Source organism: Pseudophryne corroboree, chromosome 5 (genome assembly GCF_028390025.1).
Source record: "Pseudophryne corroboree isolate aPseCor3 chromosome 5, aPseCor3.hap2, whole genome shotgun sequence".
NCBI lineage: Eukaryota > Metazoa > Chordata > Amphibia > Anura > Myobatrachidae > Pseudophryne > Pseudophryne corroboree.
In genome coordinates, this window is record NC_086448.1 from 770,020,303 (window position 1) to 770,043,466 (window position 23,164).

A 23,164-nucleotide genomic window follows, 5' to 3' on the forward strand; every position below is an offset into this window, starting at 1 on the left:
CCAGCTTCTTCCCCAGAGAGGGAAGTAGTGTTCGCTGCAATTCATAAGCTGTATCAACAGCAAGTGATTATCAAGGTTCCCCATGTCCAACAGGGGAAAGGGTACTATTCAACCCTGTTCGTGGTCCCGAAGCCGGATGGTTCGGTCAGACCCATTTTAAATCTAAAATCCCTAAACCTGTACTTGAGAAAGTTCAAATTCAAGATGGAATCGCTCCGGGCTGTGATCTCCAGTCTGGAAGGGGGGGATTTTATGGTGTCACTCGACATAAAGGATGCATACCTTCAAGTCCCCATATATCCTTCTCATCAGGCGTACCTGATATTCGCTGTACGGGACTGTCATTACCAGTTTCAGACGTTGCCGTTTGGGCTTTCCACGGCCCCGAGGATTTTCACCAAGGTGATGGCGGAGATGATGGTGCTCCTGCGCAGGCAGGGAGTCACAATTATCCCATACTTGGACGATCTCCTGATAAAAGCAAGATCGAGAGATCAATTGTAGAAGAGCGTGTCGCTCTCCCCGAGAGTGCTACAACAGCACGGTTGGATTCTCAATCTGCCAAAGTCACAATTGATTCCAACGACTCGACTATCATTCCTAGGCATGATTCTGGACACGGAACAGAAGAGGGTTTCTCTTACGTCCTAGAGGATGCTGGGGACTCCGTAAGGACCATGGGGTATAGACGGGCTCCGCAGGAGACATGGGCACTCTAAAGACTTTAGGATAGAATGGGTGTGCACTGGCTCCTCCCTCTATGCCCCTCCTCCAGACCTCAGTTAGATCCTGTGCCCAGAGGAGACTGGGTGCATTGCAGGGGAGCTCTCCTGAGTTTCTCGGAAAAAGACTTTTGTTAGGTATTTTATTTTCAGGGAGCACTGCTGGCAACAGGCTCCCTGCATCGTGGGACTGAGGGGAGAGAAGCTGCTTCTTAGGCTACTGGATACCATTAGCTGCAGAGGGTCGGAACACAGGTCTCATCCTCGTCGTTCGCCCCGGAGCCGCGCCGCCGTCCCCCTCACAGAGCCGGAAGATTGAAGCCGGGTGAGTATGAGAAGAAAGAAGACTTCAAAGGCGGCAGAAGACTTCAGATCTTCACTGAGGTAACGCGCAGCGGTAAAACTCTACGCGCCATTGCTCCAACACACACACACACACACACACACACACACACACACACACACACACACACACACACACACACACACACACACAAGGCACTGTACGGGTGCAGGGCGCAGGGGGGGCGCCCTGGGCAGCAATTTTTACCTCATAAACAGCACTGGCACAGATATTAGATACTGCTGAGGCAATATAGATATATATTATAAAACCCCCGCCAGTATAAAGAAATTGAGCGGGACTGAAGCCCGCCGTCGAGGGGGCGGGGCTTGATCCTCCAGCACTAACCAGCGCCGTTTTTCTCCACCGCATACTGCAGAGAAGTGCTTCCAGACTCTCCCCTGCTGAACAATAACGGGACAAAAACGAGGTGCAGATTGTACATATATTTATATATATATAAAGCGCTATCTAGGCTGGGACCGTGTTTTCAGCATATTGTGGCGCTGGGTGTGTGCTGGCATACTCTCTCTCTGTCTCTCCAAAGGGCCTTATTGTGGGTCAGTCCCCATATTTATTTATCCCAGTGTGTGTGGGGGTGTCAGTACGTGCGTGTCGAAATGTCTGAAGCGGAAGGCTCGTCTTGGGAGGTAGCGGAGCAGATAGTGGTGGTGTCTCCGTCGGCACTGTTTGGGTGCACATGTGGAATGTTTTGAATGATAATGTGGCTTTATTACAGATTGGACAAAGCAGAGTCCAAAGACAAGCAGGGAATTAACCCATGGCTTTTACTGTGTCCCAGGACCCTTCAGGGTCCCATAAATGTCCCTTTACCCAGTTAGCAGACACTGATACCGACACGGATTCCGACTCCAGTGTCGACTAGGATGATGCAAGGTTGCACCCATGGATCGCGACAGTATTCAATATAGGTTTATTGCAATAAACGTTGTTTTGCATATCACAGAGGACCCCTCTGTCCCTGACACGAGGGTCTGCATATTTGAAGAAAAATAACCTAACTCATCTCATGAGTTTTATTTAAAACAGCTTGGGAGACTCCTGACATTAGACTGCAGGTTCCCAAGGGTATTATTATGGCGTATCCTTTCTCCTCAAAGGACAGGTTACGGTGGGAATCCTCGCCCACGCTGGACAAGGCCCTAACGCCCTGGTCCAAGAAGGTAGCATTACCATCCTCTGATACGGTGGCCCTATAGGATCCTGCGGATAGTAAGCAGGAATCTACCTTAAAATAAATTTTATGCGACTGCCGGAGCCCTATTTAGACCTGCAGTAGCGTCGGCATGGGTAGGTAACGCAATTACAGCTTGGGCTGGTAACTTGTCATCTAACATTGACACCCTAGATAAAGATAGTATGGTGTTGGCCTTAGGTCACATCAAGGACGCAGCACTATATATGAGAGAGGCTGCGAGAAATATTGGGTGTTTGGGTTCAAAGGCTAAGGCCATGGCAGGTTCTGCTAGTAGGTCCCTGCGGACCCGTTAATGGACAGGTGATGCTGACTCAGAGAGTCATTTGCAAGCTTTACCTTGCAAGGGTGAAGTTTTATTTGGGGAGGGTCTCGCGGACCTAGTTTTCACAGCTACCGCGGGTAAGTCGTCTTTTTTTGCCTTATGCTCCCCCACAGCAAAAGGAAACACCCTAATAACAGATGCAGTCCTTGCGGTCACGTAAGTTCAGAAAGGGGCTTGGCTTTATTTCCTCGCCAAAGGTAGAGGGAAAAGATCACCGGCTACGGCCAGTTCACAGAAAAAGTGTCTTCCCCGGCCTCTACCACATCCATCAAAGAGGTGCTTCCACACCGATTTTCAAATCGGCCTTGCCAGCTACTTCCCCGGAGAGGAAAGTAGTTTTGGCTGCCATACTAAAGCTGGGTCAACAGCAGGTGTTTATAATGGTTCCCCAACAGGGAAAAGGATTTTATTCAGCCCTATTTGTGGTCCCAGAGCCGGATGGCTCGGTCAGACCAATTCTGAATCTAAAATCCCTAAACCTACATTTAAAGAGGTTCAGATTCAAGATGGAATCTCTCAAGGCAAGGATATCCAGCCTGGAAAGGGGAGGATTTTATGGTGTCACTAGACATAAAGGATGCATACCTTCATGTTCCCATATATCCTCCTCATCGGGCGTACCTAAGGTTCGCTGTACAGGATTGTCATTACCAGTTTCAGACGTTGCCGTTGGGGCTTTCTACGGGCCCGAGAATTTCACCAAGGTAATGGCGGAAATAATTGTACTCCTGCACAAACAAGGGGTCACAAGTATCGCATACTTGGACGATCTCCTGATAAAAGCGAGTTCAGGGGAACAGTTATTAAAGACAGCGTCTCTCTCCCTGAGAGTACTACAACATCACAGCTGGATTCTAAATTTACCAAAGTAGCAGTGGGTTCCGACAACTCGGTTGTATTTTTTTTTTGGGCAAGATTCTGGATACAGAAAAACAGAGGGGTTTTTCTCCCAGTAGAAAAGAGCCCAGGAACCCCATAACATGATCAAAGACCTGTTAAAGCCTATAAGAGTGTCAGTCCATCAATGCACTCGAGTACTGGGAAAAATGGTGGCGACCTACGAGGCCATCCCCTTAGGCAGGTTTCATGCGAGGACTTTTCAGTGGGACCTTCTGGGCAATTGGGTCGGGTCCCATCTTCAAATACATCAGAAAATAACCCTGTCCCCCAGGGCCAGGGTGTCTCTCCTGTGGTGGCTGCAGAGTGGTCTCCTTCTAGAGGGTTGCAGGTTCGGCGTTCACGACTGGGTTCTGGTGACCACGGACGCGAGCCTCCGAGGATGGGGAGCAGTCACAGAAGGAAGAAGTTTTCAGGGCCTATGGTCAAGCCAGGAGGCTTGTCTACACATCAACGTGCTGGAATTGAGGGCCATATACAACGGCCTACGACAAGCGGAGGATCTTCTTCGCGACCTACCGGTTCTGATTCAATCAGACAACGTCACAGCCGTGGCTCATGTAAACCGCCAATGCGGGACAAGGAGCAGAGTGGCAATGGCGGAAGCCCCCAGGATTCTTCGCTGGGCGGAAAATCACGTAAGCGCTCTGTCAGCGGTCTTCATTCCGGGAGTGGACAACTGGGAAGCAGACTTCCTCAGCAGACACGATCTCCATCCAGGAGAGTGGGGACTTCATCAAGACGTTTTTACAGAGATAACAAGTCTTTGGGGAATTCCTCACATAGACACGATGGCGTCACGCCTCAACAAGAAGCTTCAGAGGTATTGTGCCAGGTCACGGGACCCTCAGGCAGTAGCGGTGGACGCCCTGGTGACACCTTGGGTGTTTCAGTCGGTCTATGTGCTCCCCCCTCTTCCTCTCATCTCAAAAATATTGAGAATCATAAGACAAAAAAAAATGAAAACAATCCTCATTGTTCCAGATTGGCCTCGAAGGGCCTGGTATTCAGATCTTCAGGAGATGCTCACAGAAGATCCATGGCCTTTTCCTCTCAGGGAGGACCTGTTACAACAGGGGCCCTGCGTGTTCAAAGACTTACCGCGGTTACATTTGACGGCATGGCGGTTGAACACCGAATCCTAGCTGGGAAAGGTATTCCGGAGGAAGTCATCCCTACTCTGATAAAGGCTAGGAAAGAGGTGACGGCAAAACATTATCACCGTATCTGGAGGAAATATGTTTCTTGGTGTGAAGCCAAGAATGCTCCTACGGAAGATTTCCATCTGGGCCGTTTTTCTCCACTTTCTACAAATAGGAGTGGATATGGGCCTAAAATTAGGCTCCATTAAAGTGCACATTTCGGCCTTGTCTATTTTCTTTCAGAAGGAATTGGCTTCTCTCCCAGAAGTCCAGACTTTTGTAAAGGGAGTGCCCCCAGTGGCACCTTGGGACCTTAACGTGGTGTTATGGTTCCTGAAGTCTCACTGGTTTGAACCTCTACAAACGGTTGAATTTAAATTTCTCACTTGGAAGGTGGTCATGTTGTTGGCCTTGGCATCTGCAAGGCGGGTGTCCGAATTGGCGGCCTTGTCTCACAAGAGCCCCTATTTGACCTTCCATGTGGATAGAGCAGAGTTGAGGACTCGTCCTCAATTTTTGCCTAAGGTGGTTTCTTAATTTCATATGAACCAACCTATTGTGGTGCCTGTGGCTACGGGTGACTTGGAGGATTCCAAGTCCCTGGATGTAGTCAGGGCCTTCAAAATCTATGTAGCCAAGACGGCTCGGGTTAGGAAAACAGAAGCACTGTTTGTCCTGTATGCAGCCAACAAAGTTGGCGCTCCTGCTTCGAAGCAGACTATTGCTCGCTGGATCTGTAACACGATTCAGCAGGCTCATTCTACAGCAGGATTGCCGTTAACAAATTCGGTAAAGGCCCATTCCACTAGGAACGTGGCCTCTTCTTGGGCGGCTGCCTGAGGCGTCTTGGCTTTACAGCTTTGCCGAGCAGTTACCTGGTCAGGTTCAAACACTCTTGCAAAGTACTATAAGTTTGATACCCTGGCTGATGAGGACCTTGCGTTTGCTCAGTCGGTGCTGCAGAGTCGTCCCCACTCTCCCGCCCGGTCTGGAGCTTTGGTATAAACCCCATGGTCCTTACGGAGTCCCCAGCATCCTCTAGGACGTAAGAGAAAATAAGATTTTAAACCTACCGGTAAATCTTTTTCTCCTAGTCTGTAGAGGATGCTGGGCGCCCGTCCCAGTGCGGACAAAATCTGCAAGGCTTGTATATAGTTGTTGCTTACATAAGGGTTATGTTACAGATGAGATCAGTCTTTAGCTGATACTGTTTTGGTCATACTGTTAACTGGTTGCGTATGTTCCAGGTTATACGGTGTGGATGGTGTGGGCTGGTATGAATCTTGCCCTTAGATTAACAAAATCCTTTCCTCGTATTGTCCATCTCCTCTGGGCACAGTTTCTCTAACTGAGGTCTGGAGGAGGGGCATAGAGGGAGGAGCCAGTGCACACCCATTCTAAAGTTCTTTATAGTGCCTATGTCTCCTGCGGAGTCCGTCTATACCCCATGGTCCTTACGGAGTCCCCAGCATCCTCTACGGACTAGGAGAAAAAGATTTACCGGTAGGTTTAAAATCTTATTTTTACTCTACAGTTGCACAGTTATATTACATGTTCAATACATACATACATTATAGCTCAATTTATAATATATTACCAGTCAATAGCAAGTGTAATTCATGAAATTAATGTTTTAGGCGGGTTCAGTTAGCCGGCAGCTCGCGTTGCACATTTTTCGGTGTATTACAGTTGGCAGATTCTGTTCTGTTCTCACCTCGATAGGGTGGAAGCAAAATCTGCATTCTGAAGCTAATGCGCGGAAGCTGCGGAGACCCGTTCTGGCAAATTCCACACCTAATTAACCTGCTCCTATCTCTCTCTTTTTCTTTCTCTCTCTCTCAATATATATATATATATATATATATATATATACCGTATATACTCGAGTATAAGCCGACTTTTTCAGCACATTTTTCTATGCTGAAAAAAGCCCCCCTCGGCTTATACTCGAGTCAGCTCACGGCTGCAGCACACGCCGTGGGCTGTGTGGGCGTCCGCTGCAGCTGGCTCCAGGGACAGACACTAGAGGTCATTATTGACCTCTAGTGTCTGTGCGGCGCTGCTATGGGAGAGACGTCATGACGTCTCTCCCATACAGAGGAGCGGGCGGGTGAGCGAGCGGGCGGCCAGACGGACGGACGGAGCAGCAGTAGAAGAAGAAGCGGTCGGGAAGCAGGAGCGGGGCAGTGGTAAGTATTGTTTTTTATTATTTTGTGTGTGTGTGTGTTTGTAAGCGGCGACGGGGGCACAACTACTGGGGGCAAAGAAAGAGGGGGCACGACTTCTGGGGGCAAATAAATAGGGGGCACAACTACTGGGGGCAAAGAAATAGGGGGCACAACTACTGGGGGCAAAGAAAGAGGGTGCACAACTACTGGAGGCAAAGCAACAGGGGGGCATGTTTTTATCTGGCTCTGTGGGGGGATATCTGTCACTGGGGGTATACAGTATGTGGCACTGGGGGCACAGCCCTAGCAACAAGCATTACCCCCTGGCAACAAGCATAACACCTACCACATGAAACCCCTGGCAACGAGCATGACACCCTGAGCATGAAAACCCCTGGCACCGTGCATTTCCCACCCTAGGCTTATACTCGAGTCAGTAATTTTTCCCAGGTTTTTGTGGTAAAATTAGGTGCCTCGGCTCATATTCGGGTCGACTTATACTCGAGTATATACGGTATATTATCAGGGTCTCTCTCTATCTATGTATCTATATATATATATATATATATATATTTATTATCAGGGGTTCTAGCCTTGATATTTAAAATTTAATATCGCCACTTATCGCGGAAATATGAAATTATAGGTTGTGGGAATGTATTAAAAACCACACCCATCCCTGCGGTGTGTAAGAAGGGATGCGATTGCTAATACTGTTCTTTGTTACCCCTTGGTGTGACTTCACGCGTGGTCATTGCTGGGGAAGGATCCTGCAGATCCCTCTCCCAGTAATTTCTATGATACGTAGCCTCTAGGCTACAATAGGTTACAATGGCTAATACCATCTTGGTAAATTCCGCAATAAGGCAGCCGCTATAGAAACCTATGGGGGTTGCATTTGCAAGCAAAAATAGGTAATTCCGATATCTGCTGCAGTTTCCCCATAGATACATTCAGGGGATACTTAGTATTTCCGTGTACCCCCGAAAATTGGTGTTTTCGGGGGATGTCCCACAAATAATATTATTATTGTAAATAGACCCGCTTGTAATTTACTTTGGGACAGCTAAGACGCAAAGTCCATGGTGCGCTAAGTATGGCTGTTCAGCGTGATTTGAGGATAGCTGTATATGGACCCAGCTGTAGAAAAGAAACTGCTCAGGAAGCTTTGGTACATCTCTGGAACTCTGGGGCAGATGTATTAAGCCTGGAGAAGTGATAAAGCAGTGATAAGTGCAAGGTGATAACGCACCAGCCAATCAGCTCCTAACTGTAAATTTACATATTGGAGCTGATTGGCTGGTGCATTATCACCTTCCACTTATCACTGCTTTATCACTTCTCCGGGCTTAATACATCTGCTCCTCTGTGAGGTGTGCTACAGTTATTCATACAGTTATATTAGGAGGGGACTGGTGAATTTTTGAGTGATATTGATAATAAACAATGAAATAAATATGAATGGATGGCCTACAGTATTTATGCATGCTGATAACAGGCACGGTCTAACATCACTTCTCACGATAACGTTATCCTGCTATTTAATGGTTGGCGTCTGTCTACCTTACGCACATCAGATGTCTGCTTCAGCTTTGCTCTCTTACCAGGTTTAGCAACATTCAGCAGCTTCTTGGTGATTGGCTGTTTCATTTTTTATAATGACACATACGGATTATAGCAGCCGCCCCTAATCACTATTATTTAATAAATCATGTATTGTTTTAATTCTGAAGGAACCTATATATTCATTTAGTTAGTGGGCAAACCTGATTTTATGCCTATCAGGCTACATATTACATACTATTTTATTATTATGAGAAAGAACATACAGTGTATTGCCACTTTTAGAATTTTTTTTTATTAAAAGGGTTTGTTTTTATGGAAAACTAATATAAATGCTACAGATTATTTTGTGACTTTGGATATAGTAACTGTCGCTGGATACACTGTTCATCTGACCTGCCTGGGCCGCTAGGGGTCCCACTCTGATCTTCTCTCTCCTTAACCCTCAGCCTGTTTCAGATAGCCTTAGAGGGTGACGGTGACCCTTAACTGCTGTATGAAACAGTCAAGGCCATGCTACTGTACTGTACTTCCACTCATCCTGCTTGAACACAGGTATAGTGGTAAGAATAGTACAACATGGCGCTACCCTTGAGGATGTATGCATCCACACAAAACCAAAGAAAATAGTTTTGGGTGAGATTTTTAGATTTTTTTGCTTTGGGGTACTTTTATGTTTATTTGTATTGCACACATATTATGGATTAAGGAGATTTTATTCACTGGCATTGCTAATGTTGGTCTTCATCGAACCAAACTCTACGCATCGATATTTAACTTGCATAGTACTATTTTTGCCCACTCTTAAATCTTTGGGGTATATTTACTAACATTTGTAATTCTCCCGATTTGGTGGGAGAATAATCACGAATGACATCGAAAGTGTAAAACTGCAACTTTTTGAATTTGTTACGATTAATTTACTAAGCTGCCGTATTCTGCATTTTCGGGTTTTCCGATGTCGATGTCATTCGTTTTTTTAGGCAGTGTTTTACGTGAGTGACTTGTAAAACACTGCCGACTTTAATACAATGAATCTCGGCCGGATCTGAGAGATCCGTGCTGGGCTTCATTGTGCACTTTGTTAAAAAAAAAAAAAAAAAAAGTTTAAATGTTAAAAAAAAATTGCGTGGGGTCCCTCCTCCTAAGGCAAACCAGCCTCGGGCTCTTTGAGCCGATCCTGGTTGCAGAAATATGGGAAAAAAATGGACAGGGGTTCCCCCATATTTAAGCAACCAGCATCGGGCTCTGCGCCTGGTCCTGGTTCCAAAAATACGGGGGACAAAAAGCGTAGGGGTCCCCCGTATTTTTAAAACCAGCACCGGGCTCCACTAGCTGGACAGATAATGCCACAGCCGGGGGTCACTTTTATACCGTGCCCTGCGGCCGTGGCATCAAATATCCAACTAGTCACCCCTGGCCGGGGTACCCTGGGGGAGTGGGGACCCCTTCAATCAAGGGGTCCCCCCCCCAGCCACCCAAGGGCCAGGGGTGAAGCCCGAGGCTGTCCCCCCCATCCAATGGGCTGCGGATGGGGGGCTGATAGCCTTTTTGTAAAAGTGATTGATATTGTTTTTAGTAGCAGTACTACAAGGCCCAGCAAGCCTCCCCCGCATGCTGGTACTTGGAGAACCACAAGTACCAGCATGCGGCGGAAAAACGGGCCCGCTGGTACCTGTAGTACTACTACTAAAAAAATGCCCAAAAAAATACAATACACACACACCTTGAAAGTAAAGTTTTATTACATCCATCCACACAAACATACATACATACATACATACTTACCTTATGTTCACACGAGGGTCGGTCCTCTTCTCCAGTAGAATCCATGGGGTACCTGTTGAATAAATTATACTCACCAGATCCAGGGTACCAGGCTCCTCGGATAATCCTTTTGTAATCCACGTACTTGATTAAAAAAATAAAACGGATACCCGAGCCACGCACTGAAAGGGGACCCATGTTTTCACATGGGTCCCCTTTCCCCGAATGCCAGAAACCCACTCTGACTGATGTCTAAGTGGGTTTCTTCAGCCAATCAGGGAGCGCCACGTTGTAGCACCCTCCTGATCGGCTGTGTGCTCCTGTACTGTCTGACAGGCGGCACACGGCAGTGTTACAATGTAGCGCCTATGCGCTCCATTGTAACCAATGGTGGGAACTTTGTAGTCAGCGGTTGACCGAAAGTGACCTGTCAGGAGCCGACACCCGTTGCAGCAACAGGTAACACCCGATAAGCCGACTCGCGCGTAGCCCCCGGCGGGACAATTAGCCCCGGTAAATTACCGGGGCTAATTGAATATCCCCCTGTGTGTGTCAACTTCCAGCTACACTAATAGGATATGGTGGAACCTGCAGTGATGCAAGGAGGGTTAGAATTCCTATTTAACCACCCATGTGTACGACCAATAAAACGTTGTGAGTGGCTAGCCAAATGGGTCCATGATTGTACAGTACCTGGCAAGAAAATTATACTTCTGAATAATGTAAACATACAGAATTTATTTAGTTAAAATGTTAAATCTGGTTGGCTACTTATCTCAGGATGGTGCAGGGAGGTTTTGTTTCACAAAGACACCAACTACTGGTCATGTTACAAACACCCACTCCACAATTCACCATGCAATCTTCTGCCGCCTCCACATGCTTTCTTTATTTATCAGTCATTTTAAGACTGAGCAAGCTCTCATTGGTCCTTCAACGTACTGAGCCATTGTTGCAGTCATATCCTATGAGGGTTTAGAACTCACGTTTCCTGATGACCCCGGTGTGGGCAGTGGGAGTACAGGTGATGTCAGAAGATCAACTAGTAGACATAGCCTGATTCTTGAGTAGTGATATAGACTTTAAACACAGTGGGGTAAATTTACTAAAACTTCTAAAAATGAAAAGTGGTGATGTTGCCCATAGCAACCTATCAGATTCTATCATTTTTTAGGACGCAAAAGAGAAATGATAGACAGAATCCGATTGGTTGTTATGGGCAACATCACTTTTCATTTTTAGAAGCTTCAGTAAATTTACCCCTAATACCTGTAGTACCAGGAAGTCACTGCTACCCAAAACTAAAAGTACTTTGCAGTTGCTCTGGCCAACTCTCCTGTCATCTGGTTACAATTGCTACTCTGCAAATGCTGCCTCTGCGACACAGCTATTTTTACCTTTGGAAATTATGCTTAATGACCACCATTCTTCTACCCAGCAAATTACCACTGTTCTCCAACCCAACAAATGAGTAATATTCTCCTGCCCAGAAAATACCAACTATTCTCCTGCCCAGCAAATTACGGCTTTTCTCCTGCCCAGTAAGTAGCTGCTATTCTCCAGCCTAGCAGATGACTGCTATTCTCCTGCCCTACAAGTGACTGCTGTTCTCCTGCCCTACAAGTGACGGCTGTTCTCCTGCCCTACAAGTGACGGCTATTCTCCTGCCCAACAAGTGACAGCTGTTCTCCTGCCCAACAAGTGACAGCTGTTCTCCTGTCCAACAAATGACTGCTGTTCTCCTATCCAACAAATGACTGCTATTCTCCTGCCCTACAAGTGATGGCTATTCTCATGCCCAACAAGTGACGGCTTTTCTGCCCAACAAGTGACAGCTTTTCTGCCCAACAAGTGACAGCTGTTCTCCTGTCCAACAAATGACTGCTATTTTCCTGCCCCACAAGTGACGGCTATTCTTCTGCCCAACAAGTGACAGCTGTTCTCCTGCCCAACAAATGACTGCTGTTCTCCTGCCCTACAAGTCATGGCTATTCTCCTGCCCAACAAGTGATGGCTATTCTCCTGCCCAACAAGTGACGGCTGTTCTCCTGCCCAACAAGTGACTGCTTTTCTCCTGCCCAACAAGTGATGGCTATTCTCCTGTCCAACAAATGACTGCCATTCTCCTGCCCTACAAGTGACGGCTATTCTTCTGCCCAACAAGTGACAGCTGTTCTCCTGTCCAACAAATGACTGCTGTTCTCCTGCCCTACAAGTCATGGCTATTCTCCTGCCCAACAAGTGACGGCTATTCTCCTGCCCAACAAGTGACGGCTGTTCTCCTGCCCTACAAGTGACGGCTATTCTCCTGCCCTACAAGTGGCGGCTATTCTCCTGCCCTACAAGTGACGGCTGTTCTCCTGTCCAACAAATGACTGCTATTCTCCTTCCCAACAAATTACTGCTATTCTCCTGCCCAACAAGTGACGGCTATTCTTCTGCCCAACAAGTGACGGCTGTTCTCCTGTCCAACAAATGACTGCTATTCTCCTGCCCTACAAGTGACGGGTATTCTCCTGCCCAACAAGTGACAGCTGTTCTCCTGCCCTTCAAGTGACTGCTATTCTCCTGCCCTACAAGTGACAGCTATTCTCCTGCCCAACAAGTGACAGCTGTTCTCCTGTCCAACAATTGACTGCGATTCTCCTGCCCAACAAGTGACAGCTGTTCTCCTGTCCAACAAATGACTGCTATTCTCCTGCCCTACAAGTGACTGCTATTCTCCTGCCCAACAAGTGACGGCTTTTCTTCTGCCCAACAAGTGATGGCTATTCTCCTGTCCAACAAGTGATGGCTATTCTCCTGCCCAACAAGTGATGGCTATTCTCCTGCCTAACAAGTGATGGCTGTTGCCCTGTCCAACAAATGACTTTTATTCTCCTGCCCAACAAATGACTGCTATTCTCCTGCCCAACACGTGATGGCTATTCTCCTTCCCAACAAGTGACTGCTATTCTTCTTCTCAACAAATGACGGCTATTCTCCTGCCCAACAAGTGACGGCAGTTCTCCTGCCCTACAGGTGACGGCAGTTCTCCTGCCCTACAGGTGACGGCAGTTCTCCTGCCCTACAGGTGACGGCAGTTCTCCTGCCCTACAAGTGACGGCAGTTCTCCTGCCCTACAAGTGACGGCTGTTCTCCTGCCTTACAAGTGACGGCTGTTCTCCTGCCTTACAAGTGACGGCTGTTCTCCTGCCCAACAAGAGACGGCGTTCTCCTGCCCAACAAGTGTTGGCTGTTCTCCTGCCCTACAAGTGATGGCTATTCTCCTGCCCAACAAATGACGGCTATTCTCCTACCCTACAAGTGATAGCTATTCGCCTGCCCAACAAGTGCCGGCTGTTCTCCTGCCCAGCAAATGATGGCTATTCTATTGCCCATCAAATTACGACTATTCTCCTGCCCAGAAAATAATGGCTGTCCTCCTGCCCAACAAGTGACGGCTGTTCTCCTGCCCAACAAGTGATGGCTGTTCTCCTGCCCAACAAATGACTTTTATTCTCCTGCCCAACAAATGACTGCTATTCTCCTGCCCAACAAGTGACGGCTATTCTCCTTCCCAACAAGTGACGGCTATTTTCCTTCTCAACAAGTGACGGCTATTCTCCTGTCCAACAAGTGACGGCAGTTCTCCTGCCCTTTAAGTGACGGCTTTTCTCCTGCCCAACAAGTGACAGCTGTTCTCCTGCCCAACAAATGACTTCTATTCTCCTGCCCAACAAGTGACTGCTGTCTTCCTGCCCTACAAGTGTGACAGCTGTTCTCCTGCCCAACAAGTGACTGCATTCTCCTGCCCTACAAGTGACCACTATTCTCTTGCCCAGCAAATGATGGCTATTCTCCTGCCCATCAAATAATGGCAATTCTTCTGCCCAGCAATTCTCTTGCCCTACAAGTGACAGCTATTCTCCTGCACTGCAAATGACAACTATTCTCCTGCCCAACAAATTATCACCATCCTCCTACCCAGCAATGTTTTTCCTCTACATTTGATAAAGAATAAGCCGATAAGCCTTATATGTAGCTAGATGACTAGTCCATAAATATACATTAGCTATACGCACAATAATGGGTATTGTGTTCCATGAAAAACGTATATGTCCCTACAACTCTGTCTACGATTCAGTGCAGCACTGTGAAATTAGTTTTGTCTTCAAATATAATTGTGCCACACACTGTGTTCCCCAGGCTCCGGCATGGTTTATAATAAATGTGTTTCTCAGTATATATTGGGCAATTCACCATCTCACTGTTCTTGTTTTCTGCTGCTGCTCCAGTCATTATCTCACACTACCTCGCACAAGACTCAGTCAGTCCTTTGACCATCATCTAAGAGAACCAAGGTTTGTACTCCTTAAACTGAGTGTGGTGCCTTTTGCACTTGCTGTGTGTCCAGGTATCTTTCTATGGAACAACAAAAAGTGGTTGAAAGATAAAGTATTTATGTTTTTTTAGTAACTGTTTTAGCTCAGTTACTATTTGCCTGTTGTTATCTCTAAAAGGAGTTATTATTTTGTATCATGTTCAAAGCAGTCAGGCACGGCCCTCTCAGCCCACTACAACTGAAGAGTGGAAATCGATCCCTAGGGTCCTAGAGAACACAATCTCTTTGGTTATACAGTATTTCCCTACACATGCTGGTTCTGCCAGCGGGACAGGTGGCATCACCAGTACCTTCTATAAGCTTCATTTCACAATTCTCCATACAGAAATGTTTTTGCCACTAGAAAATTAGTTGGTACTGTAGTTCTTAGTAAAGGTGCAGAGACTTCACATAAGCCCTTCAAGCCATTATTGCTGTTGTAGTAGGACAGTAATTTGATGGATAAGGGGGAATCCGGATTATAGGTCGACTGTAATTAGGTCAACAGTCAATAGGTCGACAGGTACAAATTGGCGACATGTTCAAATGATCAAGTGGTCGACACACACATGGTGAACACAAGTTTTATTGCCCTTTTCCATTTGTTTTAACTGTTCATTATTTACCATCTACATGGACTTCAATCGGGACTAGTAACCTTTCGTGGAGTGTGGCGAGTGCAGTGGTACACTAATTGGGGTCACATGTGGTTTTACAAAGAAAATAATACAAACACCCCCCCCCCCCCCCCAACTTGTCGACCTTTATTGCCACCATATCGGCCTTTTGTACCTTTCAACCTTTGTACTGTCTGCCTTTTACATGTCAACCTATCGACCCATGTCGTCCTATTATATGTCGACCATATGACCATAGCCAGATTATCCATTAGGCAACTGAGGCTCCTGTCTAGGGCCCAGTGGGTACTCAGGGGCCCAGAAGACTGTGACCCAAGCAGACATGTGAAGGGGGGGGCCCAAACCAATATGATACCTAGGGACCCATGGGGTCTTGTTCTGATTCTGGAACCAAGTATAGCACGCATATAAGCTGCACACACATATTTCAATCCAGTTCTAGCATCAAGTTTTCAAAGGACGTTACAGCATTATCATGACTGTTGTTGGTTCAGACCATTCAATAGCTGCTTCCATTCTGCACAGGCATCTCGTCCACATTAAGCCACGTTATGATCCTATGGTAATGAAGGGCTGAATACACCACGTTACATTGTAACAGATTTTGCGTTATCTGTTTTGCTTTTGCAGTGGTTTGACATTTATTTGAGATTCAAATGATTAAACTGCATGGATAACGAGTTCACTGTCTCTGCCCGTTTCTTGGCAGCAAGGATCAGCCCATTTACCCTATCTTTTGTGAAGATGCTATCCGAATGCTGCGTTCCCGTAAGATGTGCCGTACTTATTCTGAGGGTGCTTACAATGATCATGAGAGGTATACATGGTGTGGAATGTAGAGCAATACCTCCATGCTGTGTGCACTTATATATGTAGTTGCCCATATATATGTATACGTAGTCTAGATCCTTCTGCATGGAGTGTTTGTTTGCTTTTTGCTTGTTTAGGTAGTGAGTTACTGGATTGTGGTGCATTTGTTTGAAGGACATCAGTATTATCCCTCAACAATCTGTAATTGTTAATGCTGCCTTGGAATTGATGGGGGAAATTATTTTAAATTTCTCACCTAGGAAAACTAATTTACAGAATATCTCTGCCAAGTAATTACAGATGACACTTTCAGATGTTTCCTCGTACGTCATTGCTGCAGTTGGCACGCCAGGGCCGTCGGAGTCTCCTAGCACTGGGCATCTTTTTGGGGTTGGTTTTGTGGCAAAAATGCATCTAAGGGCCTAATTCAGACCTGATCGCAGCAGCAAAATTGTTCCCTAATGGGCAAAACTATGTGCACTGCAGGGAGGGCAGATATAACATGTGCAGAGAGAGTTAGATTTGGGTGGGGTGTGTTCAAACTGAAATCTAAATTGCAGTGTAAAAATAAAGCAGCCAGTATTTACCCTGCACAGAAACAAAATAACCCACCCTAATCTAAATTTCTCTGCGTATGTTACATCTGCCTCCCCTGCAGTGCACATGGTTTTGCCTATTAGAGAACAGTTTTGCTGTTGCGATCAGGTCTGAATTTGGCGCATAGCCGCAACGCGATGCAACTAGGATGCACTAGTATACTGTGCTGAATAATCTGGTATATGACAGCTGTATATCTGTGTACGACTGAGTCTCTGAATCTGTACATGACGTGCTACAATGTTGCAGCCGCAGCTTTTTACCAATACAAGTTCTGTTCTGCTCCGTATACAGACTGACTTGCATACAATATACAAGTGTCATATATCACATTATTCAGCACAGTCCCCTGGTGCGTCCTAGTCACATCGTGTTTCAACAAAGATGCATTTTCGGGAGAATAAAAGACGCCTGACGCTTGCAGAATTGCACGGGACCTGGTAGGCATCTCGCGCTGTGTGGCGTATTGAGGCTGGATGTATGAGGACGCATCTGTAATTCAGAACCACGTATAATAGAGATTATTAATAGTATTCCCTACCAACATAAAACTTGAACCCCGATAAGCAAAATTCGAAACATACTGATAGCCGCAAACTAATGACAAATGTATCAGAAGGTATTATACATTTCTTCATATCTCCTCTCTGTACGTAGTGTGCCCATGGTGTGCTTCCTAAGAGAGAAATAATCCGATGGCATAGGAGCAGGGAGCAAGCCTGGTGTATAATTCTTACCTGAAAGGACTGGAGGTGTCTCATGTGGTACATGATTGGCCAGGAACAGCATACAATCCAATTGCCGCTACCAGCCGTCTCCAAGTAGACTTAATTGCTGAGCAGACGTAGCCCTCTGTGATTAACGCTCTCTTCTCCTCTTTAGAAATGGACCATCCCTTTCAGTTAGTCATACTTAGGAATGTAATTATCTTAAACCTACCTAGCATTACTCTCAATCAATACACTTAGCATCATCTGGCACATGATGGCTAGGCGAATATTCCTGCGTGATTTTGCTGCAGCTTAATGTCCATCCTTTAAGGAAACAGAAACCATAAGCCAATAATCATGGTTATTACTTCCTCTAGTTCAGTCCTATTACATAATGTATTATCCTCCTCTCCTTGTACCTTCCACTAGTTACTGTACCTGAACGCCTCCCTGTTTAAAAAATGGTAAAATTTGCCCTTTTTAGATGAAGTCACTGCCATCTACCAGAAGAGCGTTTCCTAGATCAGGACCACAATTTCGGTGTAAGGGTGTAGTATGCACAATGCGGTTGTGCAGGGTGATTTCACTTGTTATTATGGGCCCTATGATAGAGGAAGTCTGTTTGCACGTGTAAGGGGAACCAGAAAGGGCAACTTCGCTGCACATTGGTGCATAGTGAAAAATTACATCATTTAATGATATAATCATGGACCCAGCAGGAGGAAGGACAGAGACCACATGGTGCAGACTGCATGTCTTTCCTCCTCTGATCTCAGATGTGCTGCAAGCACTGACCAACCTCCCTACATTTGCAGAGGAGGTCATGTGATGTGGAGGGGGGCTGCTTCGGGCATAGAAAAAGACCAAGTTTAGTTTTATTCTCTTACTATATTCTTTATAAAGTAGAGTTGGGACTGATGAGGCATACAACAGCAAGAAACTGTGGGACACAAGTGGGGGCTCTGAAGCAGTCCTTGGGCATACTATACCTCAAAACATTGAGAAATGCAGAAGAAGGACAAAATGAGCCCCACTCAGATCTCCCCTAAAGCAAGTCCTGCTAATGTCCACCCAAAATAACCCTGCCCAGGTGCTACCCAAAATGCCCACTTTAGTGTCAGCTCTTTCACTATCCATGATTTGGGGTGGTTGTGCCAGAATTGGGACATTTAGGAGGTTTTTCCTAGTGCCACCTATTGCCCATCATTGGTCTAACTTCACCCAGTATAAAGTCACAGCCACAAGTGGCACATAACCCATTCCTCCTCAGGCTGAGATTTCAGATGCCAGCCATCTTACTTAAATGTGATTGGATGGTGATATGATTGGTTTTAGAAAGGCATCACTGTCTAATAGATATCATTGTGATATTCATTACATTACTAGAAGTGTAACACTCACTTATAAAACAGGTGCTTATGGCACCGAGGATGATTGCTAAGCTTTCCCCAAGCAAGATGAAAATCAGACCACAGCACGGAATATTGAGCTGATGCCTATAGCAGCCAATCAAGTTCTGCACATTTTCTGTTGCAAATAGAGACTGGAACAAAATGTAAAGTTGCTGTAGGGTATCACAGCCTTCCCCTTATAAATATTCCCCTCTATGTTTATGTTGTCCATTATGGAACTGCCCGTTATGTGCAAGGTTGCATGCTGCCTGCCGTTTTACATTTTATACTGCTCTTCCTTTCCCTACTTCCCTTCAACTCACTGGGCCTTGTTCTCCACTCCTACCCGTGTGCCTCCCTGGCCAACCCACAGTACAGATACACATTGCTTATGCTAGATAGACTGCAGAAGCCAAGACACATGGAGGCTGATGCTGAGCGAGGGCTGCACCAGTTCAGCGTATCTTGCATGGAATTGCACTGCGCATGGCCAGAAAAGTGGCCACGCGCATATTCGCCCATGCAGATTTATGTGATTCCTCCTGGATGGATGGGTTTGGGGAAGGGAGGGTAGAGGGAATTTCTAAAGTAGAAAAATGTAAAGCAAGGGTATGTTAGAACAACTACAAACAGATGCAGACCACCACAGAGGCGCATATGAAAAAACTCTATTACTTGAGGCTTGTCTGCAAACAGTGGATGATGACAGTAACCGCACTAGCACCTCCTCATCAGCTCCACTGATGACTGATCACTCATCACTAGACACATTGGGCATAATCAGATGTGTATGGAGTTACTTCGTATAAAGTACTGATTTTTGGTACTTTACAAATGCACCGGACTGTACTGCGTATGTACGGTACGAGCCTGCGACGCCGGTGGCAGTACAGCATCAGCTTTTCAGCGATTGACAGTTTGATGCTGTTTGGGGGGCGGGGAGAGGGTGTGTCGCCACCTGTGGAGGAGGAATGAGGCCAGGATCTCAGTCAGGGGATGGAGATTTCCTGGCCTCTTGGTAGGACCCGTGGCAACTGGTTTGCTTGACCCCATGGGTCACACAGCCGGTCGACGGTGTTGCAGATGCTCCGATACTGCACCCTAAGATGCAGCTCGGATCAGTAATATAGCAGAAGGTGCGATGCCCTCTACTGCATTACCATGTAAGCAGCGATAGCTCCTCTAACCGCCTCTGAATCAGAGGCCCCTTCTGCATTTGAGTGCATGTGAAGCAGACTATTTGTAGTTATGAGACAGGAGCGGTTTCTGCCGTATTAGACAAGGTTTAGCAGTTTTATTGATTCCTAATAACACATTTGTTGGTTGCAAGTAAAATAAATGGTTAAAAATGAGAGGGCAAGTGGGATGTAAGCGTATTTGACGATTGCCTGACGTAAACCAGGCGCATATACTACTGATGCCGACCGGAACTCATTATAAGATAATGCAGCTTTGTATATGGTCACAATTGCGGCATTTTAAATAAGCGCAAAATGTTCGGAGCACAGTTGCAGCCATCTCTCCATCAGCCCCGTAAGCCGCTTCCACCGCGCGTGATTTATACAAACGGATGACTAAAGTACAATGACTTAAAGACTTCAGGGAGCATCTAAACATGTTCAAAAGAATTGTGCTGTTTGTTCCATGTTTAGGAGGACTAGGCAGGAGAGACGGGTGCCTAACGCCCACTGTGACGACACTGCCCCCACTCCAGAAAGGTATTGTCACCAACACTGTAGTAATAGTTACTAGCTGGCTTGCTGTATAATATTGCATGTTGTTATAGATGCACATCTGTAGAAGTGATGCATTTGATTAAAGGTTGCTAAGGAATGACACCAGTCAGTAATGCATGTCTCGCAAGGAGCATCATATCTTATAAAGAGCTCTTTAAAACACATTGGCCCTCATTCCGAGTTGTTCGCTCGTTGCCGAGTTTCGCTATATTGCGATTAGTCGCTTACTGCGCATGCGCAAGGTTCGCAGAGCGCATGCGCTTAGTTATTTTACTGAAACGTTAGGTATTTTACTCACGGCATAACGAGGATTTTTCATCGTTCTGGTGATCGTAGTGTGATTGACAGGAAGTGGGTGTTTCTGGGCGGAAACTGGCCGTTTTATGGGTGTGTGCGGAAAAACGCTGCCGTTTCTGGGAAAAACGCAGGAGTGGCTGGAGAAACGGGGGAGTGTCTGGGCGAACGCTGGGTGTGTTTGTGACGTCAAACCAGGAACGAAACTGACTGAACTGATCGCAGTGGCAGAGTAAGTCCCGAGCTACTCAGAAACTGCAAAGAAATTTCTATTCGCAATTATGCGAATCTTTCGTTCGCAATTCTGCTAAGCTAAGATTCACTCCCAGTAGGCGGCGGCTTAGCGTGTGCAAAGCTGCTAAAAGCAGCTAGCGAGCGAACAACTCGGAATGAGGGCCATTGATCATAGATTGTTGTTACCTGGACATCAATCAGTGTGGAATATTCAGTTACTACGTAATGATATATTCCTTTAGCCGTAATTTGAATTTGAGATATCGGGCCATATGTAATATCCTGATTGGTTTTATATTATCGCTGCGGCTATATCGCCGAAATCGCACTAGGTCATGCAGTTTGCAGACAATTATGTGTGGGCTATCATGTTTTAGTTTGACTTACCGGATACAAAACAGACTCCAAACCTCTTTCCAAGGAAGGGAGATCAGCACAATATAAAGATCGTCCCCTTAAGGTCATATATACTGAAGCACACCCCAGTAACACAGTTATCACTCACTACGCCCTTTATCCCCTGTGCTATGTCCGTAGGAGCATTACACCACAAAATACATGTGACTACTTGGCCCCTGTATTAATAAATTATATATATATATATATATATATATATATATATATATATATATATATATATATACATACATACATATTAGCACACATGTATAGTGAAAACCATGGAATATTTGTATAATAATTAAATTTGGACTCCTATTATTGTTTTGTTTGTCAAATTTTGGCTTAATAGCAACTGTCAGTTGGAAAGAATCAGTTAAAATTGCCTACATTATTTTGGTAGCGCGGTTGCGTTGATGCTCATTGTCAATAGTAAAGCCGGTTACACACTAAACGATGTGTGTATCCCGGCAATATCAGTGGCGACGGGGAGCCGACATCGGCAAGTGCATACACCCTTGCTGATGTTGGTGACAGCGGCGCGTAGGGGGCATGGCATTGCTAGCAACATCCCCAGATTGAGCTGCATGTACAGCCTACAGGGGATGTTGCTAGGGATCCGCGGTAACGCGCATCGTTAATGTTCTAGTGGGTACAAACTAGGCGATTTTAACAATATGTCGTTCCGATCTGTCAGAATGGCCATATTGATAAGATAATTGTTTAGGGCAGTGGTAGGGAACCTTTGGCACTCCAACTGTCGTTGAACTAACATCCCAGCATGCCCTGCTACTGTTTTACTATTTGGCCATGCTAAAACTGGAGAAGGGCATGCTTGGATGTGTAGTTCAACAACAGCTGGAGTGCCAGAGGTTCCCCATCACTGGTCTAGGGTGTACCCAGCTTTACCTGTATGCCCATTCATGCATGCGCTATATTAGAGGGCTTACTCAGCTGACCGACGGAAGCGGGAGCTGCAAAGCTAGGAAGTCTGTGCGGTGGTTCTCCCCTCCCAGAAAACGGGGAAGGCCCCCGTTTCTGGAAATGCAGGACTTGTGCTCCTGAGCTTGTATGTACCACAATGTCCATGGCCAATGTTATATGCACTTGTTACAGACCTTTCACAAAATTGTGTATTTCTGAAATCCTATAGTTATACAACTGCACTTTTACTTAATGATTTTAAATGGCAGGAAAGGTACCATATCCAACAAGAAAAATATATATTGAGATACTATTATTAGTAATCATCAGAAATAGTAAAATAAAACTACACTGAAATATGAATTATTATACTTGAGACTTTGGAAAGCTGATGTATTATACAGGTTGAGTATCCCATATCCAAATATTCCGAAATACGGAATATTCCGAAATACGGACTTTTTTGACTGAGAGTGAGATAGTGAAACCTTTGTTTTTTGATGGCTCAATGTACACAAACTTTGTTTAATACACAAAGTTATTAAAAATATTGTATTGAATGACCTTCCTGCTGTGTGTATAAGGTGTATATGTAACATAAATGCATCCTGTGCTTAGCTTTAGGTCCCATCACCATGATATCTCATTGTGGTATGCAATTATTCCAAAATACGGAAAAATCCCATATCCAAAATACCTCTGGTCCCAAGCATTTTGGATAAGGGATACTCAACCTGTATAACCTGTATTGCAACTTTATTTCAAAAATAAAAAAGTTGCAAAGGAGAAACTGCATTTTTGTGTGTGTGTGGCATAAATAGCTGAAGTATAGCCGCGTGCAGTGTAACCACATCATTCAGAAGACATTCCCTTTGGTAAATATACTGTAGGTCTAACTAGTACACTGGCTTATCACAAACCATGC

The 23,164-nt window shown here is 45.7% G+C and overlaps 1 protein-coding gene across 48 annotated transcripts in view; it reads left to right on the forward strand.

The window, feature by feature from the left end:
- Nucleotides 1-23,164, forward strand: part of RIMS2 (regulating synaptic membrane exocytosis 2) — a 995,106-nt gene that overhangs the window by 717,956 nt on the left and 253,986 nt on the right. For 11 of the 48 annotated variants that reach the window (XM_063924259.1, XM_063924274.1, XM_063924269.1 and 8 more), the window contains one exon: nt 14,421-14,486. The exons of the other annotated variants lie outside the window; for them this stretch is intronic. In XM_063924259.1, the coding sequence (XP_063780329.1) occupies nt 14,421-14,486 (66 nt within the window). The remainder of the gene's footprint in view (nt 1-14,420; nt 14,487-23,164) is intronic. 48 annotated transcript variants of the gene reach the window in all.